The sequence below is a fragment of the Onychostruthus taczanowskii genome, unplaced genomic scaffold (assembly GCF_017590055.1).
Source record: "Onychostruthus taczanowskii isolate IOZ18803 unplaced genomic scaffold, ASM1759005v1 scaffold79, whole genome shotgun sequence".
NCBI classification, from domain to species: Eukaryota; Metazoa; Chordata; class Aves; order Passeriformes; family Passeridae; genus Onychostruthus; species Onychostruthus taczanowskii.
Window position 1 is genome coordinate 1067482 of NW_024505782.1, and position 27434 is coordinate 1094915.

General features: G+C 45.7%; 1 protein-coding gene across 2 annotated transcripts in view; it reads left to right on the forward strand.

Moving 5' to 3' along the window:
• Positions 1-913: 913 nt before the first annotated feature.
• Positions 914-27434, forward strand: part of SETBP1 (SET binding protein 1) — a 267469-nt gene continuing 240948 nt past the window's right edge. For both annotated transcript variants that reach the window (XM_041423538.1, XM_041423539.1), the window contains exons 1-2: positions 914-1420; positions 17579-18239. In XM_041423538.1, coding sequence (XP_041279472.1) covers positions 17748-18239 — 492 coding nt within the window. In that variant the 5' untranslated portion in view covers positions 914-1420; positions 17579-17747. The remainder of the gene's footprint in view (positions 1421-17578; positions 18240-27434) is intronic.

A 27434-nucleotide genomic window follows, 5' to 3' on the forward strand; every position in this document is an offset into this window, starting at 1 on the left:
GAGAGAGATATCAGCCCCCCAGATCTGCTTAACCAAATCGCCGCCCCTTGCAGGGAGAAGGGGGGGCGGGGGGAGAACCAGACCAAAAAGACAAAATAAAAGACAGAGAAAGGAAAAATCCAGCGGGGGAGCAAAAAGCCGCCCCCAGGCGCACCCTTCCCCAGCGGGGAAGGGGATGCGGGTGTGTGTGTGTGTGTGTGTGTGTGTGTTGTTCGAGTGTGCGAGCACCGACTCCGGCCCCATCAGGAGCAGGGGGTGTTTTCCCTCCGCCTTCCCTTCGCCCTCCCCCGGCCGGGCGCGGGGGGAGCGGGGAGCGGAGCGGGGCGGGCGGCCGCAGCCCCGCAGCCCGCCGGAGCTCCGGCACCCGCTCCGGAGCCCAGGGAGAGCAGGGATAAAGGGAAGCTTCCTCGCCGCCGCCAAGCAGCCCTTTTCTCCTGGCGGGGCTTTGCTCTTTTTTCTTTCTTTTATTCTTTTTTTTTTTCTGCTTTTTTTTATCCCCCCCTCCTCCTTTTTCCTTTTCTTCTTCTTCTTCTTCTTCTTTTTCTTCTTTTTTTTTCTTTTTTTTTTTTTTTTTTTTTTTTAATAATTTTTGAAACTCCTCGCCGGGAAAAGCAAAACCGAAAAAGCTTCCCCGCAACCTCGCCCCCCTGCAAAAAGGCTCCTAACCAACCAACAACAACAAGCAGAGAGCAAAAGAGCCCCGGCTCCAAAAAAAATTTTTAAAAGAAGGAAAAGGAAAAGCGAGAGAGCTGGAGACCAGCTCCATCGATTTCAAATCCAGGATTTTATCCAGTGCATTGAGGGGCTTCTTTTTTTTTTTTTTTTTTTTTTTTTTTTGGTTGGTTTTTTTTTTTTTTTTCCCTTCTTACCCCCTCCTCCTTTCTTTCACCCCCCGCCCTCCTGTCCCCCCCTTCTCCTCCTACTCACCCCCCTTTTTTCCTTTTCATTTTATTTTGGATCCTGCTAAAATTAGCCGGGACTGCTCTGGGTGTTGCGTGTTAATTTGATTTACTCCGGGATTCCGGCTTTCCAAGACGCCATTTTCCCCCCTCTCTCGCTCTATCTCGTTCTATTTATCCCTCTCTATCTATCTTTTATCTCTCGAGCTGTGTCTCCGTCTGTCTGTCCGTCCATCTCCCTCTCCCCGGTGCCTTCCTCCTCCCCCCGCCCTCCTCCCTCTGCGCTCTGCGTGCGCTGCGCGGCCGGGCGCTCCCCTCATCCCCATCTGACAGATGAACACCGCCATGGGTTTGCCGCAACACAAGCAAAAGCACCTTTGGGGGCTGTGGCGAGGGATTGAAACCGGGATCTAAAAGAGAAGAGACAAGAAGGGGGGAAATCCGAGGAGGAGGAGGAGGAGGAAGAAAGAAGAAGAAGAGGAAGCTGCTAAGAAGCCCCCGCTGCCGTTTTGGGGATATGGGTTAGTAAATGCGGGGGAAAAAAAAAATTCTGAGGCATCGAGGAAAGGTCTGCCTTGATGATCGGAATTGCAGGAGAATCGTATGCCTCTCTCCTGTTCCTTCACCCTCTTCTTTTTTTTTTTTTTTTTTTTTTTTTTTTTTTTTTTTTTTTTTCCCCTTTTCCCTTTTAATATTTAGCAGCCAACTCCTTCGCTGACCTTTTTTCAGCAGTTTCAAGAAAAGGGGGTTTAAAATCTCTGTTGTGACTTTGCAATGGCGCGGAAAAGGGTTTTATTTCTTTTTTGGGAGGGGGGGAATATTTCTCCTCTATGCATTCCATGCGAACACTCCTCCCCATCCCCTCCGACCCCTTCCCTCCCCATGCTTTGTGCCTGTTTAGGAGCATGTGTGCGTGTCTGTGTGTGGTTGTCGTGGGGCGGGGGGTACCGCTGGTGTGTGTAAGATCGGGAAGGGGCTGGAATTTTTTTCAGGAGTTTGAATAATGTATTTATTTCCCCCCCCCACCCCCCACCCCCGCCATATACCCTCTCTCCCGGCCCCCGCGTTGGTAGCCTACATGTGTTTATATGTGTAGGTGGCAGCTATGTGTGTGCCTGTGGAAATTGGGGGGGGGGGGGGACACGACCCCCGCCCCCTCCCCGCTTCGTAAATTGCAGGTTAAGTGGAGCTAGAGAGCAGCGCTGTAACCTTCTGGGGATTTGTGTGTGAGTGTGTGTGAGTGTGAGTGAGTGTGAGCGTGTGTGTGCGCGGGGCTCCGCGGGTGAACCGCGGGGCGCCGCTGCCCCGGCGTGGCCCCGCCGTGTTTTGACATTGGAAAGGACACGCAGCCCCGAAAAAGCTGCGATTTTGGGGAACAACGAAGTGGGAGGACGGGGTGGGGGGAGTAATTAGCAAAGCGGGACACCCCCTTCGGTGCCTGGATAATGGTTCTTAATAAGCCGGTGATTGCCGCCCTCGGGACCCTGGTGGTCCCTTGTGCCCCCACAAGGGGTGGAAGCGGAGTTCAGCTATGGGCAGGCTGAACACCGCCGGTATCACCGGGCTGCGGGGTGGTTTTGGGGAAGAGGGGGTAACATGCATCCCGCAGCCTCGGGCGGCTATTGTCAACCCCAGCCCTGGTGCAAGGCTCCTGCCCGGCGCAGGGCACTCGCACTCACACTCACACTCACACTCACACCCCTTCCTCGCCGGCTTTCCCCGCAGGGCAAGGGGAATTCGGGTCTCCCGCAGCCCTTATTGAATGCCCGGGTGCGAACGCGTGTCAGTGCGAGTGATGCGTATGTGTCAGCGAGAGCGGGTCCGTGTGTTTGCATCCCAACATCCCACCGCCCCAGCGGGCACGGCGCTCCCCGCGCTGCCCCTGCCTGCTGCACTTATGTCTCCAAAAGGCAGTTGAGAGAAGGATTTCCGATTCGTTTCCGCTTCAAATAAACGGCCCCGATAATCCCGGGCCTGACGCCTGATGCTCAAAAGGCACTTGGCCGCCCGGAGCCCAACCCGGGGAGGCGGGGGGGAGACAGGGCACACCCGACTGGGACACCCCCATTGGGCAGATTCCCCTGGCCTCGGGAGGGGTGATGAGAGGGGCTTGGTGTGTGGGGGATGCTGAGGGGGATGCGAGGGGAGTACCCACCCATTCCGGAGCCGTGGGGTGGCGGTGTCCCCGCGGCTGCCGTGAGCAGGGCTAACCCAGCCGGGCTCTGGGAGGAATGCGAGGATGAAGGGAGGAGGGCAGGGGAGCTTGGCAGGCTGTTCCCCCGGTGTACAGAGGTGTTTCATGAGCCACCGGCCCGCGGTGGCCCCGCTCTGGGGTGGGGGAGACCCTCCGTGTGTCCTTCTACATCCGTCTGTCACACGGCAAAGGATGCAGAGGAGTGGGGAGAGGAGAGGGCAGAACTGCTCGGTGCTCCGCTGTCAGGGAGAGCATCTGAGCCTCCTGGTGTGCATGGAATTGTTCCAGGAGGAAAGGGCTGCTGCCAAATCCAGTGTGGAATATTATGGGCCCAAACGGGAACGATTACTGGTTTGAAAGCCCCTGCATGCAGGATTGACTTGGTGCAGGTTACAGAAATGGTATTATCAGGTGTCTAGAGACAGGTAGTGACAGCATGAACCTGAGGAAACAAGTGGACCCTATGTCGTGGACAGCAAAATAATATTCTTATCAGGGAATAATAGAATCATAGAATGTTTTGGTTGGAATGGATGTTAAAGCTCATCTCATTCCAGCCCCGTTTTCCCTCAAGGCAGGGACACCTTCCCCTAGACCAGGCTGCTCCAAGCCCCATCCAGCCTGGCCCAGGGACTGGACACATTCACGGGAAAATGTGCAAGTGTCTGTTTCATGCACAGCTTTCCGCACTTCCTCAGCCTTTGCTGAGATTACACCCCTCATCAGTAGCTCCTTCCACTCAAAGGAGAAACTTTTTCCATCTCCATTTGTTTTTTAGCTGAAAGGAGAAAAAAACCCCATCCACACAATGGACTTGTACTTTAATCTGTGCTCTTAGCTCAGAAGGGTTATGTAAAAATAGGGAAAAAAACAAAAGCAGAAACACTCAGTGAATGGAGACTTCTCTTCCATCTCTTATTGGCTTCAACTTTTTTTTTTTTTTAAACTTCTCAGACTCAAAGTTTTAATTGAAACCAGAAGTCTATTGAGAAGTAACTGAGCCAAGAAAACCTCTGTTTTCTCTGCAACTAGGGATGGGGAATAAATAATTTTTAGCTGATGTTATTTCAAGTCGTTTGAGCTTTTTGATTCCTGCCAAAAAGCCCAGCATAGATTATTAACACATTATCATTTCAGGAGGACACACTTTTTGAAATGCTGTAAAATGGTGTGTTAGGTTTGTGCAGAGCCATAAACTATGTTGGTTGTTGGCAAACAAAAGAAACAGTGGCCATGATTTATTATTAATAATGATCATAACTGAGCTATTTAGCTTGATTTGATATATACTGGTTTCTCTACTGAGGTTGCTCTGTATTGTTTTCAATAATATTGTACTTTGATTAAGTTGGGAACTGCTCTTGTTTAACAACTGCTGTTGCTGTGTGCTTAATTAACTCAAGGAATTAAATGCTCAAAAAGGTGCAACCATACTTTTTTGGCTTCAGACGCTGCTTAATCTCCTCTTCTGCTCTTTTTTGACCCATCCTTTGAGCTCCTTTTCCCTACCACACACATCTCTTAGGTGCAAGAGCCAATTTACCAACAGGACTCTTGTTTTCCATTACCAGATTTGCCTAATCCCAGTCTCAGTGACTTTTTTCCCTCTCAGTAGGGCTCAATTGCTCACACATAATCTTTCCCTTCTGTTTTCTTTCCCCTTTGGACAACACCCTCCAGGACTGAAAAACTCTTGCCTTGTGCCCTGAGACTTGCAATTACACAGCAATTTTGACTCTTGACCTAACTAGTAGCAAGAAAGGCTATTGTCTAATGAACCACGTAAAAACAGTTCTGGGATCCAGCAGATTGCTGTGATGGAAATGAAAGATGTCCCAGTGAACTGATGACTGATTTGTTTAAGCATATGCCTAGGCGGTTTTCCTTGCTCCCCATTAAGTACCCATCTCTGGAGTATCTGTGATCTGTGGGTCTGTGACAATGCTGAAAGGCAGAATTAATAACTGCCAAAATGCGTTCCATGAAGCATGGAGGGACAGATTTTAAGCTGTGTTCAGAACATCCAGCACCATTTTTGCCTGTCATAGCATGCAGGCATGCAGGGGTTTAGATTTTTAAGTGCTGCATACTTAAACGTGTGCTTCTGGTGATGAGATGAGGGCAGCAAGTCTGTGTATCAAAATCATAGAATCATAGATTTGTGTTGGAAGGGAGTTTAAACATCATCTCATTCCACCACCTTTCATTAACCCAGGCTTCGTCAAGCCCTGTCCAATCTGGCCTTGAACTCCCCCAGGGATGGGTCAGCCACAGCTTCACTGGGAAACCTGTGCCAGGGCCTCACCACCCTCACAGGGAGGAATATTTTTCTAATATAGGTGACCTATAAAATAGTAAGTAGAGAGAGGAAATCCATGGTAAGGTCTAGCCTCATTGTTGGAAAGTCCAGGAATCCTTAGGGCAGCATAAATACAAAGTTTAGAGCTAGTCCAAAGAGAGGAAGGTGAGACTCTGTGGGAGAACCTTAGTGGAGAAGGTTCTCAGTGTTTTGCTGCAGGGCTTGTGGTTTCTACTGGGACTGGTTTTGCTGCTATTGCAGGTTCTTTTAGCATTACTTTCTTTCCAGCTTGAGAGAAAAAAGCTCCCTTTCCCGTTATCCCTTCCGAGAAAATAAAATTACTTACACTTTTAGGAAATTGTCACCTTGATTAAAGATGGACTTCAAAATCCCTCAACTCAGTGTTTGAGTCCGGGGGGACTGTCAGATCTGAAAGCAATTTGCAAACATTGGATATTGGGACTCCTTTTTCCTTCTGATGTAGACATGAAATCAGTTTGCAAGTGTGTGTGGTTAGCTACACTTGGAGACTGTTTCTTTCTCCTCCTGATGAGAAGGTTTCACCTGATGTGCATTCAAAAGTTCCTTGCATTTTTGGACCTGTTTAGATAGGTCTGCTGGATGCTGGGACCAAGCACAGCTCTGCAACAGGCACCTGGATTCTGAATTCACATTTGACTGCTTGTAGAGAGTACAAACTTAATGGAATAAACAGCTAGGGGAATAAAGGAAGACAAAATATTTTTTTAATTGAATAAAATCAGTCAGAGAATCTTTCAGAGCTGAGGAAATTAGTGAAGGAAGTAGCTAATTTCTATTTATCAGCTCTTGAGAGAGAGCAAGGTTAGGAGCTATTTTGTCCTTTTGAAGCAGGATTTACTTTGGAGGACAAATTGTCCAAATGCAATGATGAGCTTTTCAGTAAGGTTTGGGATGACTGGTATGAAAAGAAGCCTTCTGACATTATTTAATTTAGGGATTTGTTGTCTTTTATGTCTCTTCAAAAGACCAAGCAGAAACTTTGAAGAGCAGGCGGCCAAAGAGGAAGGTGCCCAGGGAAATACTCTGGGAATATGGACCTTCGTGCTGCTCATGCATCCCTGCATCAGGTTTACTCTTGCCCATGAGCAGGCACTCTGGTGGGGCTTGTGTACTTGTCCGTCCAGCACGGGGGTTTTTCAGGGAATACAGGAGTTGTGCAGGCGGTGAGGATGAGTTACCTTTCCTGATGTGCCCTTTTGAATGTGTGGAAAAGCCATGCAAGAGGAGGCCAATTTCCACACAAACCTGAGTTCATAAGGTGGTGACAAGGCTCTGACCTGCCCTGGTGAGCACCAGAGCACAGGGTGGCCCAAGGCTTGGCTCTGCAACATACTGGGAGGAGCTGGGATGGTGGCTAAATACTGTGGGGTGACTTACTCATCTTCTCAGTGCCTCTGAAAGAGGGAATTCCTGGTTCAGTAAGGGCTGCTGTGCAATCCTGGGCAGACAAGGGCTCTGTGAGGATGGCAGCAATGAGAGCAAAGTTTCCTCTACTGTAGTATGGTACAACTTGTAACAGTGCTTGGGAAATCTTTTCAGAAGAATGTGTGGTAGGCAAGCATGGGGTAACCCAGGACTCACTCAAATACCTCAAAATTAGAGATGGGTTAAAGATCGGAAGCCTGAGGTTTTAAGCCACTTTGAAATTTTTGTTAGCCTTAACCTTTAAAACTGAGATATATATGTACACAATGAATCATTCTCTTTCTGTCCTGGCATTTTAGCAGATGGAGAAGCCAGTTTTAAGATGGAAGGGAGGAAATGATGATACTCAAACCAGAGGTCAAGCTGCAAGGTGTTACAGACACGTCTTCCCTCTATATGAATCCACATACCCTGAATGTCCTACTGATGTGATTTCTAAGACTTGGACACTGGCCTAACTTCCCTCTGTGCTTCCAAACCCAGCATATTCTGGAGTGATGCTGTCATCCATGTTTACCTTTCCTCAAGACTCACTAAATACTTGGCTTTGGAGAATGTGGTGGGGCTTCCATTGAAACTCCTCTGAAATCCTGTTAGTTACCTAGACAAGGAAACTCTTCCTGTAGTTTTTATTTCTTTTTTTTTCTTTTTTTCTTTTTCTTTCTCTCTCTCTAAAGCCTTGCTGTGGAGCTCTATAGTGGGGATTCAATAGAATTTTATACTGGGAATAATTCTCTGCCGAATCCCTTAGTTCTTTTTCAGAAGGGATCAGAAACACAAAGATTAACTGGGGGAGTTCAGTAAGTGTTCAAACAGGTCTCTACACATGTAAAGTGCTGTAGAAGACATCTGGGCAAAGCGCTACTATACGTGTCCATTGTTTCTACGACTGCAAATCAGTTTAAAATATTAACCCATACATTCTCATCCTTGTAATTTCCATAAATCTTCAACTAATGGGCTGAAAAATGGCATGCTTTCTCTCTGTTTCATGAGAATTTTCTTCCTAAAAAATGGAGTAAGCCTCTCCAGCTCTGAGTTTTGTTTTCAATAGATTCAGAAAAAAGTGAGAGTGGAAAAAGGACACTTTCCCTTTTTAAATTATTCTAACTGCTTTTAAAGAGAGAGCAGTCTCTATCTTATGGATGTAGGGGCTTCTTGATCGCCTCTGTCATCTTTTGGTGTTTAACTGAGAAAAAAATTGGAGGCCATAGTTTCTGACGCCATGGCAGATTGGAGTGTAGACATCCTGAAGTTAATGGTATTCTTGTAGTCTGTTGGCTTAAAGAGAAGGGCACTGGCCCAACAAGTCCTATTGGATAGGAGTCATAAATTACTTTTTTTCATAGGTGTTGGTTACATTAGATTAGAGTTCTCTGTCATAGGAGGTACTCACAGGAGCATGAGTCTGGCTCCTCCACATCTATCACCACCATTGAAGAGACATCTGCTCTTAAAACTTGCTGTTCTCTTGGTGTGGCTTTTAGGACAGAACATTTTCTTCACCCTTAGCTCAGCAAACAGACCTCCCAAAGCCATGAAGGAAAGCCTTTGAAAAAAAATAGTGTGAGTAAAAAATAACAATAAGGTGCAGTATGCTTCTAGGTAGGAAGTGAGAACATATCCAAACCCACAGCCATCTCCAAGTGGGGAACAGCAGCACAGACACCTCAGTTCAGGGTTCTCTTAGCCCATCACAGACAACAGACTTTCTTTGGTTGGGAGTTAAGTGAAGGATTCCAATTAAGGGACAGTAATCCATGGGTCATTTTTGAATAGACGTGGTGCCCATGACTGACTTGATATTGAATTCGTCTCCAAGTGTTGATCCCATCCCAACCTTTAACATCCTCATGGAGTCAGTGTTAGAAGTACTACAAGTGACAGAATGAGAGGAAATAGACTCAAGTTGCTCCAGGGGAGGTTTAGATTAGATAACAGGAATAAATTGTTTCCTGGAGGGTTGGTCAGCCATCGGAACAGGCTGCCCTGGGAAGTGTTAAAGTCACCATGCATTAGGTGATCAAAAAAATGTGTGGATGTGGCACCTGGGGACATGGGGTAGCCTTGGAAGTGCTTGGGGAATGGTTGGAGTCTATGACCTTAGAAGGTTTTTCCAACCTAAATGATTCTATGAGTCTCTAGGAGTAATAATCCAAAGTGCTGGTCCTGCTTCAATAGGGATTTGAGTGGTGAATCTGGGGCTCCTGACCCTCTGTGCTGCCTTGGAGGGAGCCCAATGTGTGCAAAGAGCACAGTAAAGTGATTGAGCTGGAGAGGTCTTTCAGGCCTGTGGATACTCAGCAGGCTTTTATCTCCTTCTGACTCAACTTCACACATCACTTCTGTAACCACTTCCTCTTCAGCCTCATTAGAGCTAAAGGTGCTCCTTCTCTTTGCCCACAGCAGCTGTCAGTTATCTTGCCTGTTATTCCTGGCCTCAGGTCTTCCCATCAGCACCCTCCCAGCTAATGTTTTTGTGCCTCTTGATATCACTGTCCCAGCACTGTGGGCTGCTATTTGTCCTGTGTGCATCCAGCTGCAACCACTTGTGTCTTGTGCTGCTTTTTCCTCCTGATTTTGGCTCCTCTTCTTTTTCTTCTTTTTCTTCTTCTTCTTCTTCTTCTTCTTCTTCTTCTTCTTCTTCTTCTTCTTCTTCTTCTTCTTCTTCGTCTGCTTCTTCTTCTTCTTCTTTGTTGTCGCCTTCTTCATCATCTTCTTTGTCTTCATCTTCTTTGTCTTCTTCTATCTATGAGGCTTTAAGGGAATTTCTTGTATTTCTGGCTCTGACACTCTCTTTCCCCAAAAAAACTGATGTACTCTGCAGGACAAAGCACTCCCAATGCTTTCCTTTAGATACCCCAAATTATTGCTATTCTTCTTGTATGCCCCTTAGACACCCCTTTGTCTCACAGCCCCCTCTTGATGTTAGGGATGCTTGGTGTATTATACAGCACCAAGCAGGACACCACTGCTTACTCAGCATGGAAACACACAGTGCAGTGTCCTGGATGGACAAAATCCAAACTTTCTTACTCCCAGCATCGTTTGAAGCATGCAGAATGGAATAACATGGGATGTGTTGTTTGTACAGACTCCAAACTGGGCACGGGACAGATCCTGCACTGAAGCCTTTTAGGTCTTCCTTGTGCCATCACTTACGGCTCTGAGGAATGGATGCTGAGCCAAGACATGGAGCATTCCCTATCAGATGTGTTGTTAGATTTTATGTATTTCTTTGTTTTTCCCAAAGGAAGAGGAAGCTGGTCTATTTGGCACATGTGCAAACAAAAATGAAATAATGGAGCTGGGGGGGGGGGGGGGGGGGAAAGGTGAAAGAAGGAGTTCTGTGGCAGCAGCAGTAAATAAAAACAAAACTCTCATTAATGATTCATGCAGAGAAATAATTTTCCACGCATTTCGTGGTGCAGAGGGAAATGTTTGATCAGAGGGAGAAGAAGAGATTGTTGCCCTGCCATGATGGTATTAGAAGGAGGCTACTGTGTATGATGGCAGCTCTCCAAGAGCAGAGTCAATCTAGGAAAGTTTGGTAACACAGATGATGGAATTGTACAGGGGTTTGCTTTCTGTGGCTGATCTCTGTGCCAATAACCTTTCCCTAAATACCCATAAAACTTTCCATTTGTAGCCTGGAGTAGCTGCAGCTACCTCCAGGATGGTGTGCTTGGCAAGAGCTGGCTGGAACATAGTAAGTATTTAAGTCCCCTTCTGTGCACATTGACACTTCCTCCCAAAGAGTTTTATGGCTGCTGTTAATGGAATAAGTTCTATCCTCGCAGTGGCACACACTGTGCTGTGTCCAGCAGAGTGCTCAGGGGTCTCCTGGGTCATCCCAGGAGTCACCTCTGATTGTACATCACACTGAGAGTGATGATGATTGGTCTGAGAGCTCAACAACCTGGTGTTGATCTGACTTAGGTAAATTTACCAGCTTGACTTTTTGTGTTGCAATGAGCTGAGGCACAGCTGGCATCTCTTTCTGCTTTTCGGTGTCCTGGAGGCCTGATGTTCACAAGGAAAATGGGCAAAAACCACATGCCAGCTACAGATGTCATTAGGATCAAACACTACCCTTGATTTCTTAGAGAAGTTGTAAATGCCTGGAAGTGTTCCAGGCCAGGTTAGACTTGGGGTTGGAGCAACCCAGTCTAGTGGAAAGTGTTCCTGCCCATGGCAGGGGGCTGGAAAAAGATGATCGTTAAGGTCCCTTCCAACATAAACCAAATTTTTGTTGCCTACCTTGGAGGGAACAAATGGAAAGAGTTTGATCATTTTAGAGACCAGAAGCCTCTGTGAGAAGGTGTTCACAGGTCTGATGACTCCACTCCCTTTCCCAACACTCTGATACAGCTTTAGGTTATGAGTGAGTAGATTTACAAAACCTTGGTAGAGTTCTCTGGCAGGAGCTTGTAAAAGTCCTTGGGCAGCATGATGGGCACCTCTCCTGCTCCTGCAGATGGGTGCTTTGCTACACTGGCCACAGCTGTACCTTGGGCAGTATTGCTTTTATTGTCCTTGTGATTTATGGCTGTGTCAGTTGTCTAATCATTCAGTTGGCCCTCCTGCAAGCCCTGTATGATAGTTAGTTACTTACATAGAAAGGTGACTATCTGATCTAATTATAAAGTCTCAAACCTAATTATAGAGTCAGATATGATTCCATAATCTACTCTAAATATGTCTATGTTGAGAAGACAGATACGTGTGTGTGTGTGTGTGTCATGTGCACGCTTACATGCCTCTGTAATTACAGATGCGCTTGGATTTTAATTTATTTCTGCCTCTTTGTCTTGGGCAGGATGTGTGCAGTTTCATCTGGCTGTGAGAGGAATTTGGTTTACCACATCTTTTTTCCTCCAATGTGACTTTTCCCAGCTCCCTTTGCCATACTTGGACACACTGAGGCAGAGCCATCAGTCAGTGTTGCTCAGGAGGTGCAAAGGGATGGTAGCTCTTGGACTCAGTACGATCTGATGGAAACAAGTGAAGATTATATTTCTGGCAACTGCCATTAACTCTTGCTCCTTGTTTCCATGTGAATAACCCACATCTGGGAGAGCTTGCATCCTGTCACTTTGTAGAAAGTCCTCACATAATCCACGCAAAATCAGAGGCAGAGTTAGAAGGATTTGAACAAAAGCAGAGTTGGAGGCAGAGGGACCATGTGAAGAGCAATCACATTTCTTCTTCTAATTCACCCTATTAATGAATTACATACCTTACTTAGGTGCACACAAGGCAGGTGACGGAGAAAGGGTGTTTCCTATGTGATCCATAATATGGACTGAAAATAATTGCCACAGTCATTATTTGAGCTCCCTGCCAAAGCTGGGTTGCTCTTTCAGAGGATCATGCCCTCAGGAAGTACACGAAGCTGTGGTCCAAAGCTGCCATAAATCTAGCTCCAGGGCTCTGAGCTGTGGATTAGATACAGTACTGTTACATGATACTGATCCAGTATAAATGCATACTGGTTCAAATTTGCTCAAAAAAATGGCAGTGATTTAATTTTATCCCAGAAGACTGTGTATTGTATCGTGTTGTGTCACTTGTCTGCACCACTCTGGCTTTATGGCTTACAAGTTTTGCCGTCCTCTGGAACTGAATTTAAGTCATCACAAAGAAAATTTTATGCCTTATATTGTGTGCTTGCCCATTCCACAGAAGTGTGATCAGATGCCTGGTCCTGATCAGCATCAAAGTCATGCTGCTGGCTATCTGGCAGTGCATGGACAGAGACCACAACCAAGCATGAAATTCCAATTTCTTTTTGCAAAACAATAATGAAGGAATAGGCTGGGCCATTTTTGTACTCCAGTATGGGTCAACTGGGTTCAGTGCAGCTTGTCACATGCCGGGATGTTGGGTTTCTAAGACCCGTGACAAATTCTGAAGTTTCACAGACACTGCTCATAAAAGCAAATTTCTGACCAAAACTTGCCCTTGGCTGTAAATTGGGTTGTCCACTGGCTTCTGGCCCAGAGGCAGCTGCATTTCCACAGTGTCATACATGACTGTGGAAGCAACCTGGGAGTCTGTGGAGTGAAAGGTGAAATCTCACCATTAAACACTGCTGCATAGTCTCCAGTGCTTTGTGGTGAATGGTTTTAGAAGGATGGAATGTAAAGAGAGTTCTGGGACTCCTGATATTTTGCAGAGTTTAGGGATTTAATGCAATGTCCTGTGGAAGAATGGAAGATCCAAAGGCAACCTGACAGACACAGACTTTGAAAAGTTGTGACCTCCACCTTGCATCCCCTATGAGCCTCAGACTTGTGCCTGAGTTTCCCCTCACTTGAACCTGTTTAACAGATTTTTTTCTTTTTCACCCACTCATTTTGGATGCTATGAATGAAATTAAAGCTGCCTCAGTAGTTACAGCGGCATTAGTGCAGAAGGGATTTGGACAGCACCTCTTAATATTGCTTCCAACTCCCTGCTGGTATTCCTAGTGCTTGAGCAGTTCAGAGGAACTGCAGAAACACTGGGCAGCTGAGCCTGCCTTGCTTGTATGTGTCAAAACAGTGTTTGCTTGCTCTTAATGTGGTTGCTGTCACACTTAGAATCACAGAATGACAGAACCACTAGGGCTGGAAAAGACCTCCAAGATATCAAGTCCAAGCTTAAGGCAAAGTCCGCTTCCATTTCACAGAGAACACCAAGCAGGTGGATTTCTCCTCCCTGCTATTGGCTCTCACCCCTGTTTTTATCCTCGGCAAATTTTCACCTTAATCGTTCATAGCTGTGGCATCTGAATACTCACAAACACCAGGTTGCCTGCCTTCTGGAGGCAGAAGAAGGGAGCATATTCAGAGCCCCTAACAGAAGACATCCAGTATGACCCAAATGGGGGTTTTGTGCGTGAAGGTCTTTGCCTCCAGAAAAGTGTTTGAGGTGCCCAGAGGGGCTGATAAGAAACGTGAGCACTAGTAACAAGGCTGAGCAAGCAGGAGTTTTCTCAGTACTTATCAGAGGAGGTGTGAATCTTACCCTAATTAAGAGCTAATGCCAACTTCTGTGAAATTTATTGTCATTCACCTGTGAATTATCCTCCTCAAATTTAACTTGACTGCAGGAAGCCTGCTAGCAGTAACACTTTCCTCAGTGAGCTTAATTTGGATGGTAAAATGCCTCTGTATTTCCTTATTGAACAGGACTTGATGACGGTGAGCATTCTGGAATGACAGCCTGGGTCAGCACTTAGAAGTTCAGACATACCTCATGTCCAGGGTATTTAAAATAGAAATAGAGCAACAGGACACGGAGGAATGGCTTTAAACCAACACAGAGTTAGTTTAAATTGGATCTTGGGAAGAAATTCTTCCCTGTGAGGGTGGTGAAGCCCTGTCAGGTGGCTGCCCCATCCCTGGAAGTGTTCAGGACCAGGCTGGATGGGGCTTGGAGCAACCTGAGATAGTGTAAGGTGACCCTGCCCACAGCAGGGGGGTGGCATGAGATGAGCTTTAGAGTCCCTTCCTACACAAACCATTCTATGATTCTTCTCACAGGCACTCTGGAGAGGGGAGGTTTCCAGTAGAGGTTACACATTCAGAGGCCTGAAGTGAGGTTTCTAATTAGTCAAAGCACAGGTAGCCTGCCCAAACTAGAAAGACGAGTATGATGTCCCTGCACCCAAGTCATTTAACTATTAACCCTGGAGGAGAGTAAGGAGATATCTAGAACAATGACCCAGTTAATTCTGGGTGCAGCACTTGAGTGCAGGGTTATTTGTTGCTACCTGTGGGTCTGGTGATATCATCTTCAGACTCTTGGCAGAACAGGAGACCAGTATTTTTAAGTCAGGTTTTAAGGTGGATTTGGCATGAATTCATCTGACATGGATGTAATGCTATGACTTTATTTATCTGTTGCTTGTTTATGCTGAGCTGGAGGCACATGGCCAAGCAGGGATGAGTACTTGGACATTATGACCCAGCGTTTGCGTCCCACAACCAGACTTTGGAGCAGAAACCTGGCTTTTTATTCACCCTCCATAAAACACTGCCCAGTGGCATAAAACCTGAATGACTCTTCCTGTCCTGGAGCCATGAGCTGCATTTAAGCTCCCGTTCAGGCGAGGGTCCCAAGAGGGTTGGCTCATAAAGGCAATGGCAGCTGTCCCTTCCTTGCACACTTGGTGGCTGCGGGCTCATCCTGCTGAGCTGCTCCAGAGCCTGCTCTCTGCAGCCAGCAGTGAGAGAGGTTAAAAGCCTGTGGGCGGAGGCCGGCACACAGTGCCCATTGTACATGCGTGCATACCAGAGCGGTAACTCCCTGGAATGCTGCACCGCAGCGCTTTTACCACCTTGTGTTTGTGTTGCAGCCCAGGAGAGTGTGTACATTGTGTCCCTCTCAACGTAGATTAACAATGTAAAACGGCAGATAAATAAGACCTTTTTTTTTTTTTTTTTCTTGTTTTCTTTTTCTTGATCGGGCCGGTTGGAAGAGGAAGGTGTCTCTGACTCCCATCACCTCCGCAAGCACAAGGAGAGGCAAAGTGCAAAGTCAGTCAATTAGGTGGAGCAGCTCCTTGCAACTGGGTGGCTTTCATGTACTAATTGTGTCAGTAATTAGCAACTACCACATGGTTTGGGTTCAAAATGCATGGCATTTTGTAAGGGCATTAGCTAAGCCACTCTGCAATGGGTTTGAAGGATGTAAGTGTGATCCTTGTTTCCCAGAGGTGAACTGGAGACTTGCTGACCACTGGGTGAGGCAGGGCAGGCATGCATGAGACCTCGGATCTGTTAGCTCCTCAAGATCATCTCTAAGGAGACCAGCAACACCAGCTCTGTGAAATGAGTCTCTCCACTACTGCCAGGAGATATGCAGTTTAAGAATAAGTGTTTTCTGGTGTATTCTATCTCCTGCGAGCTACAGAAACCATGCCTAAGGCCAGATGGCAACTCCAAGTTCTTCTTTTTTTTTTTTTTTTTTTTCTCCTTTCTGCTTGGGTTGTCAGCTTGTGCTGTTTATGGGAACTTAATTTGAATTTGAGTCTGCTGGGACCTGGGTGGAGGTCCCCGAGTGATTTCATGGAGCTGTAGGACATTTAGGACTTTCCACTTGTAGCCATACATGCCCAGGTCAGAAAAGTGACACACCAGTGCAAATGTGGATATATAACTAATAAAAGGCACTCGCTATTACTTCTTTAATTTCAAGCTCCTCCAAGGTACCTTTAAAAAGGAAAAAGAAGCCAGTGGTACAAGGACATGTGTTTCTTCTAGGTGAACTGTGCTTTACAGTAGTGTACACTGGCACTGTTGTTCTGATTTGGCGATAGGTATCAAGATAATTTTTTTTTTCTCTGTGGCATATTGCTGCCAAGAATGACCTGGGAAATCCCTGGCTGTGCTCAGATCTTGATGGCAGTTGGTCAAGTGTAGCTGAGCTAATCTAGCAGGGAGCTACTCCTGAAAGAGCCAGTCTGCACTCCCAGCACCTACTCCTGGCAGTGCCTTCCCATTTCCTTCTCCATTTGCCAGAAGTGTTCCTTGTTGTTTCTCCTAAAATAGCAGAAAATGTGTTTATTTCTATCTACTAATTTTGCGGACTTACACTTTTTTTGTGGATTCTTTTGCTAATTTTGTGGCCAAAATTGGCTTGCCATGAGGGGTGTATATCGGGTGGCAATAGGGGAGTTTTAGGGAGGGTGCATGAAAGCACCTCAATAGAATTTTAAATTTTTTATTTAAATTTTAACTTTTAAAATACCCCATAAGTATTACTTATAACAAGATGTCCTTGGGTGATACTGAACTCAACTGAACATTCACAGCCTCTCCCTTTAACTGAGGCTTTGTAAGGTACCAAGCAGGAGTGTTTCCATCTCAAAGGGTTCCATCTCTGATGTTTTAAAGAAAGATAAAACTTGCAAGGTTGAGAGCACAGTCTGTGCATCATCCAGCCCAAGGCTTTTCCACAGAACAGTGGAATGAGGGCATGAAGAACTCTGGGAAACCTTGAGTTTAGCTTTCCTCCACCAACCTCAGTGTGTGGGACACTGACAAGTCCTGAAAGAAGCCCAGGTGGATCCTCTGCAATTCCAATATCCCATAGGACATCTTGGGCTGCAGTTGGTCCCTAACGAATTGTTCATCCAAAGCGGGATTACCCTCAGAATAGCTGGCAGCCAAGGGCATGTCTCTCTCACACCTGGGAAGTGAGGAAACAGAGAGTTTGAAACTCTGTTGCCAATTCAGAGGGCAGCACCATGTTTTCTGTGCTCTGATCACTGGGTTATTGTTTAACCCAAGGCAAGTATCTGAGTTTACTTTTTTCCTCTGCTGTAAACCCTGTGACAGTGAGCATGTTGAGGTAATGAGGAGGTTCATGGGTGTGGAGAGCTGGCTGTCCCCTCATTTATTGCATAAGTCGAGTTGAAGATGTTTGCATTTAGACAACAGCTTGGGTGTTTGGTTTTGGTTGTTTTTTGGGTTTTTTTTTAAATATGTATGCATTGTCATCAATTTAACAATAGACATGGCAACTGTTCATTGCTTTGTGATGTCAGATCCAGCCCTCAGAAATGCTGGGGAGCCTTGGTTCCCACTCTGCTCCAAGAAAAGCCCTTGAGGTGCTGCAGGGAAAGCCTGAATGTGCCCTGTGCCCTGTTTCAAACATCTCCACACTCATTTGATATATGTGTGCATATGCTAACATCCTCTTTTTTTTTTTCTTTCTTTCTTTTGACAGTGGCACATTTGGTCTCTTCTGAGCATCTTGCAGCCTCTGGGTGACCGGGACATTGAATTTGGTGGACAGTTGCCATTTGCTCCCTGGGATCATATCTGCCCTTGCTCCCCCTGTCCCCTTCCGTACTCCCCTTCCCTCCAACCAAACTCCAGGGCGTTGTGATATTGCCATGGAGCCCAGAGAGACTTTGAGCAGCTCCCGGCAAAGGGGAGGTGAGGCAGACTTTCTGCCAGCTGCCGTCACCTCCACGAAGCCTTTGCCTGTCTCGGGCTGTGCAGGGGAGACGATGCTGTCTTCGTCAGGCGCGGGGAAAGGGATCCCGGTGAGCAGCGAGAGGCTGGAGCCTGAGGAAGAGGATGAGCTGGGCTCTGGAAGAGATGTGGATTCCACTTCTAATGCGGACAGCGAGAAATGGGTGGCAGGAGATGGCCTGGAGGAGCAGGAGTTTTCCATCAAGGAGGCTAACTTCACAGAGGGGAGTTTAAAACTAAAGATCCAGACCACCAAGAGAGCAAAGAAGCCCCCAAAGAACTTGGAGAACTATATCTGCCCTCCTGAGATCAAAATCACCATCAAGCAGTCTGGGGAGCAGAAACTTTCCAGAACTGGGAAAAATAGCAAAACAACTAAAGAGGAGGACAGATCACACTCCAAAAAGAAGGTAGGTCCCATTCTTTTACATCCAGTATCTCCCAGGAGCAGAGGGAGAGGGAAGGAATGAATTTTCTCAAACAATTTGTGTCCAAGGCATAGCCTTTGCAAGATTTGGCCTTGGAGCAGCACAGGGCAAGTACCATCCTGCACTGCCACGTATGCATTGGGAATGATCTTGAACTATCCTTCAGATGAACCAATTCAGAAGAGATCAAAAGTTCAACCAGGCTTCTTCTATTTTTGTATGTAATTGAGTTTTGAGATTAATGATTACATGAGTGAGAAATGAAGGAGCCCACTTCTAAACTGCTTTGTGCCTGAGCACTAATGCTCAAGCCTTTTGGCAGTTAAAGCATTCAACTGCATTTTTAAAATAGAGGTATGTGCATGGTGAACAATTGAATTCATTCCTGTATTCTGGGTGATGGGCTCCATTATTCTTGATTACAGCATTGTGTGAGTAGCACTATAGTTATGCTACAGAAAATACTTCCATTATAAGTCTCATTTTCTTCCAGATGCATATCATTTTCTTGAAATATTCTTCTGCAGAGAAATTTTTGGTACTTTAAGTCTGGGTAAAAATTGAACATCTTTTTATTTTTTTACTTATTCAAGGATGAGAAAAGAAAGAAAATCCTTTCTCATATGAGCTGTTTTCAGGAGCACCCTTTTGATTTTGGCTTGATTTTTCTGTAATGTTGCCTATCCTTAGTACATAGACCAAATTTAGTTTGAGTGTATTAAGCAGCACTGCTGGAGACACAGATTTTTGGATTAGTGGTATTTTCTGTCCTAAGCATTAGCCAAGTATGTTTGGTCAGGTCATAGTAAAAATACTTCACCTCTGCCTTCTTAGCAACACATAGATTTCATGATGAGTTCAGACAGAACCAAGATTTGATAAAAGATGCACACGTGTCTCCAAAACCTGGACAAATTGGTCTGCGATTTAGGTACCCTCAGATCAGAGCTTGGGTCTCAGCTTCGTTTGCCTGCTCATGCAGCTTTGATCCTTCTTCTCCCACACCTTACACACGTGATGGGTGCTCAAAGGGCTGTGTGAAGCCTTGAGAAGGCTAACTGCCACCACCTCTTCCTGGAGAAATCCTCCTCGGCAGACTGACACAGACCAAAATCTTCATGACTCAAAATCACTTTTTTAAGCATTGATATTTCCCATTGACTCAAGGCAGAGCCCAGGGAGAGTAACATCACTCACTTTTGAAGTACTTTTCTTACATGCTGAACTTGAAACCAAACCAAAAAGAAAAACAATTCAAGGGGATTTTTTTTCTCTTAATCTTTTACATGATGTAGTGTATGGGCATGAAAGAGGTAGCTCTTTTTAACACAGCAGAAGTTTGGCCCTGAAACACTTTGAGAAGAGATTTTCCAATCTATTGAAAAGGATGGGCTGCCTTCTTAGCACCAGGCAATGTCTAATTTCCAGTTTCCTGTCCTCCCTGAATGTTTGTAGAGGTCTCAGGGGAAGCAGCAGTTTTATGAGACTGTGCTCAGTGACAGCAGAGATGCCACAAGCAATCCTTCCATAGCAATGTAGAGGGGGAAAAAAGAACTGCAAACCCCTATTTACCATGCATGGGCTGTGGAGAATATGACTGCACAAAATCAGAGCCTTCATTTCTATGTATCACCCAGTCTGATGGGCATGGAAGGTGTGTTCTTTTCTGTGTGGTCATCCAAAAGGTTGAATAAATAAAGCTAAGCATAAGGAAGTTATGTGCAAAAAAAAAAAAAAAAAAAAAAAAAACAAAAAAAAAAAAAAAAAAAAAAAAAAAGAAAAAACAAACCACCAAACCCAAACAAAAACCAAACAAACCCAGTGGGAACAATAGTTTAAAAAAAGCACCTTGTAGCATGGTTATGCTCAGGGTGATGACTTTATTGCAGGAGGATAAGGAGTTTGAAAGAAACAGACCACAGCTCAGACACGGCTGCATCCAGCTCGCACCTGTGTTGCGAGGTCCGAGCTGGCTGGGGCTGTGTTCACACACACCCTGTTCTCAAGCTGGGAGCGCTTTGGGTCAACACTGGTCTAATCTGGCCATTAAAACAAACAAAAAAAACCTCAGCACCCAGCAGGTGGGTGCTCTGAGCAGATGGGGAGAAGGCTGCTGCCCCGGTGCACCATTAGCATAACACCCAACGGCTGCCGCGCAGCAGCTGCTGAGCCGCAGCTGCGGCAGAGATGTCCTCGGCAGGGGTCTGCAAGACCCCAGTGCTGTGATCTCAAGGGGTGTGCCTGATGCCTGGAGACCAACAGCCTGCATCACCAGGATGGGGAATAACCCGTGTCCCTGCAGCCGGGGGGGTTTCACACACGCCTGCCCTTCGGCTTCTGGGGTTCCAGGATCAGGCTGTGAACGCCTCGCATCAAGGGGTGATCAAAGGCACTGCAGAAAGGGAGGCAGGAGAAAAGTTCTGGTGCTGGCAGAGTGGTTTCTTCTGTGGCCAATATCTGTCTTGTTGTGGGTACAGAAATTTTTGGGGGGAAGATAACTAGGAGGAAACAGCAAGTTGAAATTTGCATGGATATGTAGATTTCTGGTCTATCTGTGTGTTTCTCTGGAAGTGCAGAGCACGCAGGAGCCCTCTGCACTTACTTGCAGAACCATTGAGAGCTGCAGTAGTGGTTGTGGGGGGAAAAAAATTTAAATGTCACTTTAAATGGTTTTGGAGGTTTTGAAATTTCAGCATTAGGCTGTTTTGATTGCCTGTTGCTGTAATCAGCAAAAGCTCCAGAAAAGCAGCTCCTGGCAGCAGAAGGAGGGAACAACACATTTAAAGAGTGGGACAGACCTTCAGCTGGCATCAATCCACTGTCCTTTATGGATTTTTGCCAGGAGAGTTTGGCCCAATGTACACAATTCCCTTGCACATGGAAGCATTATTTGGATTTACCACCTTGCTCGTGGATGCAGAGAATATATACAGACTGAGCTGCAAGTGCCATTCTTGTGCCTCTGATGGGTGGGAGTGGTTGTCCTGCACATCATGGAGTAGCACCCAAATTTATTTTTCCCCTGAGGAAGTGCAAACTCTATCAGGACTTGAAAAATCCCCTTAGCTTGTTGCATAATATTTCCAGCTACATCTCCAGCAGTCCCCAGTGCTTTGAAATACCACTTCAGCATTCTTGCAGGAGTTTCAATACACACAGCACAGAGAGCAAGTAATGAAAACATGGAAGCAATTTAAGTAACAGCATGTGGGTACACAAAGGACTGATAATGCCAGCAATGTAAAAAGGGACTGTGAACTGGGGATATAGCATTTATTCAGTGGCCACTTAGGGAGGAAGAAGATATGCCTGTTTCTAAGCTTTACACTGCTCTGCTAATTAGGCAATAGGGGTTAGTGCTTGATTTCTAAAGCTGTGGTCCAGAGAGCAGCAGTGATTAGAAGGGGACTCTGTGGAGAGCCACGATGCTCGTGTGCTGAGGCCCAGGGTTTTTTCCTTTGATTCCAGCTGCTACACTATATTAAAAGACATAAACATGCATTAAATACTTTCCTCATGTTGCTTTTCCGTGTGAGCAATCGCCCCAGGGATGTTATGCGATCCTGAATGGGAGGGGAGGGAATTCAGGAGAGGATCTTGCTGGGTGCAGTTGCTGATGCCCCAGAGTGGGGAGAGAGGCAGGGGATGAGAGAATACCAGCGCTGGGAACCTCTGCTCTGCTGGCCTGAATACCTGGCTGCAACACAACAACTTTTGGGGTTTCTTTTAAGTCCAGACCATGCCAAGTTTCACATCGGCTTCCCTTACTTAAAAAAAAGAGTAAGGGTAGTTTCCTAACCCTTTTCCTGGGGCTGCTCAGAAGTTGAATCATAGCTTGAGCTGTTTCTTTGGCTGCTTGTGTGGCAGTTGGAAAGTGCAAAAATGTTCTGCAAGAGTTTTCTCTTGTTTCAGCCCTTTGGCACCTGGGGATGGAGTGGGCTGAACTGTTGCCACTTCTAAACCCACAAATAGCTCCATTTCATTTAGTTTGATTGGAGAAGGAGGGAGGGAGGGAAGAAAAAAGCCAGGAGCCCAGAGGATGTCCTGCTGGCAGGCTGGCAAGCCCAGTAGCTGCTGCTCTTACCTGCAGTAGAGTTGTTTGAGTCAACCACCTCAGCAACATTAAAGGTGCTTTTTCCTTCAGATAAGGAAATGTTGTTATCAGATGTTATCAGTCTGGAAGAATATTGAAAGTGTGGTACCATATGCAATGAAGCAACCTATCAGCATTCTCTACCTGCCATGGAGCATTTAACAAGTCCCAGATGAACAGTTATTTCTCTGGTTTTGTTTTATTTCCTTTTTTTGTCCCTTCCCTGCATTTGTTTTTTCAGGTTGGTTTTTTTTTTTTTTTTTTCCTATTCTCTTATGTCTGTAAGCACTTCATTTTCCATCCCTCCTTTCTTTAGGCACAGCCTGAGAAAGGTTCTTTGCAGCTTTCATCATACGCATAATGTCCTTCAGAGGATGTAAGCTTGTGGTTTTGTAATTATTACTGCACTAGGGTTTTTTGAGAGCTTGGGATGGGTGAATGCATTTTACTGTTGAGAGATAAGCACAGCAGCAAGTCAACTGGAAGTAAAGCTTCCTTGTGTGTAGTCAGAGGAAACTCTATCTCTGGATTTTCTAGCAATGTTTTTTTTTTTTCCCTTTGAGTTTTTGTAGGTGTTTGCCATTTCTCTGCAGGAAGCAGTTCTAACACTTTCCCCCTTGAAATTCAATTCACAGTCTTCTTTTTCACTGCCCCACATATGCAACTTTTTCTGGTGATTCACCTTTCACTGAAGACTCTCATTCACATGCTCTCACCATTGCTGATGCCAAATTGATTTTTGCCCATCTTTTTTCTTTTATATTCTTTTATTATATTTCTATATTCTTTACGCATATATTTGTAGCTCTGTAGCCTACCATAGTATTTCTAGGGTTTTTTTACCTTTTACATTTTACCTACTCTGTCAGACAGAAAGACAAAGTGAATTCCATAGCAGCTCCAAGCTGGGGGTCCAAGGTTAGATTCTTGGGGAAGCCAAAGTTGAAACTAGTTGTCCGAGCCACATTTTCATAAAGTTAAGTTCCTATCTAAAAGAGGGGTAATTGAAAGAAGGTTGAATTGGGAAGGAATTACCTCCCCACTGATGTCTCTAAGTGGGATTTCTATCAGATATGCCAACTTGCTTAACATATAAATGTTATGTATGCGTCCATCTTTGGGTCCATCTTTGGCATTTTGCACCTGGCCAATTGTGCACCTAAGGATCCTGGTAAAGGTAACCTCTTTTTATCACCTAACTGTGTCTGGCTCGGGATTTTAGCACCAGCGAAAAGGCATCATTGCCCGCCTTCTTTTTCCACAGAAGATCACAAGTGCTCTCCCTCCTCTCCTTCCCCCTTCTTTTTATTGATGACTGCACATTGCACTTTCCCTCCAGGTTCTCGTGTGCATCCGCAGCTCTTGCTGCATTACCCCTGTGCCGGACTCATCTCCCCGGTGATTTGTGTGCATGATCATCCAATTGCTCACCATGCAGGCTTATCCCTCTTTGCTAGGGGCATCCCTGTGCAAGATGTCATCTGAGTCAGCTCTTCCCATTGCGATCCCAAACGTGGCCCAGGGGGTTGACATAAGTGCTTGCTCTCTATGGCCTAGTGAGGAAAAGAATGCACTTGCAGGTTAGTCATACCTGCTTGAAGTGCTAGGGTTTGATTTACAGCTTATTTTTCTTCCCTTCCCTCTCTCCCTCTCCCCAAAGGATGGAACATCCACAGCCCCTTCAGTTTGGACCTGTTTCTGTGCTGGTTTAGTCCTTGTTCTTTCTTTGCAAAGCCTTCAGGCAGCTCTACGTGATGCTTATGGTGGCTACCTGGAGTGCACACCAGCAGAGTAGAGATCATCTCTTCCCAGGTTATGATATAATGGTAGAGCCCCAGAAGTGCCAGCACAGTGGAGGAGTGTTCTCCTAGCTGCCTCCAAGGCGAAACTGGCTCTTGAGCAGCTGAGAGATCAATAGAGAGCTGCTCCAACAGGTACGAGGCTCCTGGCATTTTTAGTCTTTCTACACAAGTGCATGGGTGCAAAGATACACAAACTCAGCTCTTTGATAGTCATCCCAGGTGCCCTTTAGGCTAGCTTTTCTTTCTACCACATTGTTGAAGGCATAAATGAAACAGTTGCAGTTTGGTGGTCTCCCACCTCAGGTATTTTAGGCTCACTGCAAAAAAAGAACAAGAATGAATGGTGGGGTTTTTTTTGGTTTGTGTTTATGAAAAAAATTAATTTCTTCACTTAAGAAACCAGTTTTTCTGGGAGGTGAGGACAGCTTAGGTTCATCCTGGTCCATGAAGGCTGAGGTGCTCACACTGGGAGCTGAGTCATCTTGATCCCTCACATAGCCATCTGGAGGAGGCTGGTCCCACCTGAAGGTGCTTCAAAGCCTCTCCATGAAGAGCTGGCAGGCTGGATCCCAGATTTTAACCATTCCTTCTCCTCTAAAGCTTGATGGAGAAGTGTCTGTCTTGCATCATGTCCTGGATATCTGGATATCTTGTGACAGGAATAAGGTGGCAGAGTATCTTTTCCAGTGCTCTGCCTGAGCCAGCTGATGGCCATCCCTCAGTTCTGTCTGCTCCCAAAGAATTGTGATTTTTTAATTTTTTTTTTTTTCTACTAGTCAAGTGGGTGCTAAAGAAGCAAACATCTATCAGTGAAGGGATGGGCTGAGGAAATGTAAGCAGGTTTTTTCTGCTGACCACAGAGTGCCAAACAAGGAAGACTTGGTGTACTTGATTAGCTGCCATATGACCAGGGCTTGGGAAGGCTGTCTGTGTCGAGGACAGGTTTTGTTTTGTAGCAGTCTCTCCCTCCCACAGCTGAGTTTCGATGGCCTTCTGTGACATTTCCTTGTTTACTTGTGCTGTGTCTTTCTCTTCCAACCATGACAAAATATCCACAGACCTGGTGTTGGGATTGAGGAGATGCTGTAGGGAAGCAACTGGGACAAATGCAGGAAGCTGGGGGTCCAGGTGGAGGTCCTTAGCCCCACTCACCAAACTGCAGGAGGACAGGGTGCCAACCCTTGGCCAAGTTGGTGCACACGTGTTGTTTCGAAAGCACCGTGGCCTCCAGGCTAACAGAGATGGAGATGTGATGTGCTGGCATGTACACCCAGGGCTGCAAACTGGTAGTGTTTTCATTTGCAAAGATTTTGGGGTGTCAGTCCTTCATGTACATGATCGTGTTGTTCCAGCATTAGCTTTTGCCTGCCATGCTTCCTCTCCTCCCCTTCCAGGTATGCCTGACCACAGATACCTCCTGATTTACTTACAGAATTTTTATCTTGGCTTTTTTACACAAATACACACACATACACACACACACACACACACACACACATACATGCACATACACACATACAACACACAGCTCTAGCCCCCTCAGGTCAGGTCTAATTCTTCCCATGCTTCATTCCCAGATGGGTTTCTTGCTGGCCCCATTCTCTCTGCCCAGCCAGTGGGACTGAGTGACGGACCCATCTTAGTTCATTTGAAGGGAAATCTTGTCTTTACCTGGTGCCCTCAGCTTGTCTTTACCTGGTGCCCCCAGCTTGTATTTTCTTTTGGTTTTTTTTGTTTTTTTTTTTTTTTTAAGAGAACAGAGACTTGCAAAAGTAGGTTTCTCGCCACTTTCCTCCTATGTGATTTCTCTGGTGTCTAACGATTAATGAACTTTTCAGCTAAGCCCTTTTTGGGAGCCTCTCAGAGTTGCCCTTCCTCTGGCTAGAGAACAACCTGAACAAAATATGTTAGAATATTGTATCCCAAAGATTGTGATTTTGCATCACATTTGATAAAACTGGACAAAATATTTAAAAAACATTCAGGAGAGAGGACTGTGCAGGGAGGCAAGGACTTTGTGTGTGCATTCACATACACCCAAACACCGTGTGACCATGTCAGCCTTGTTTCCTTAGGAAACTAGTCTAAAAATATCCAGAATAAACATGAATTGTTTTGGTTTTTTAATGTTGAGACTTTTCCAACTCTTGGGCCTTAAAATGATTCCATTTCAGATGTGATCTTCGAGGACAAGTCCAGTTAGCTGTGTTTTCATAAGAGCATTATTTTCCACTTCTTGCCATGACTTCTAACACGAGTTAGGCCAGTGGCTGTTGGCTTCTTAATTTCAGGAGATAAAGTGCTATTTCTACATTGTGGTTATATTTGGACTCTGAGCTGCAGGTGGTTGCTGTGAGGAAAGGGATTCTCAAACCATGGTGTGTGTACCAGTAGTGTGACACTGCTTTCACACAGGATGGACAGCAAACTCTACTCCTCCAGGCTGGTCAGAGTAGTATCAGTCCAAACATCTTGTTATTATTTTTCTTTTTTTCTTGGAGCTGTGGGCTAGCAGTGAAAAGAACAGCATGAGGGCTAAGGTGTCTTACTACAGGTTGCAAATGGGATTGTATACCTGAGATCTGGCTTGGTCTGTGGCCAGGACAGGTTAGCTGAAGATGAGGACATGGTCAGGTCCTGTACACAGGAAGGCATCAGGAGAGCCTGTCTTCCTGCAAGAATTTCACAAATTCTGTACAGAGGAGGATAAGTGGAACCATCTTGTCTCTTAGTACAGAATGTAAAATAGAGCAATGAGATTAAGTGACTCACTCAAGGAATCTGTCACAGGCCAGGTTAATGCTCAAACCTTTTTCACTGAGCTGTGATTACTTAACCATGACACAGTTGAGTCTCCCAGGGGTGACCTGATCTCCAAGCATGGAATGCAGAGCCCTTCTGGAAACCAGTCCTCTTCTAGCTGTCATTTAAACAGACCAGTTTGTTTCAAAATAGTTAACTCTCTGCATTTTTACTGCTCACTCTAAGATAAAACATCTCAGGAAAGAGCTGGGGCTGGATGCAGAAATAAGGGGGCGGAGTTTTGGGGCCAGCATACAATTGGTTGACCTAGATGCCCTTAATAATCCCTTCTGGTCTGTAAACCCTAAAATGTGGTAAGAGTTGAATGAGGAATATCTACTGGAGGACTCATTATCTTCTCATCAGTTTCTCATGGCTCTCTCTCACCTGGGTGGCAAGGTTTACAGAGAGAGATGGTATCTTTTTATCGACATTGGGTGTTACAAAAACTCTACCACTATAAACTTGGGTGGTTCATTG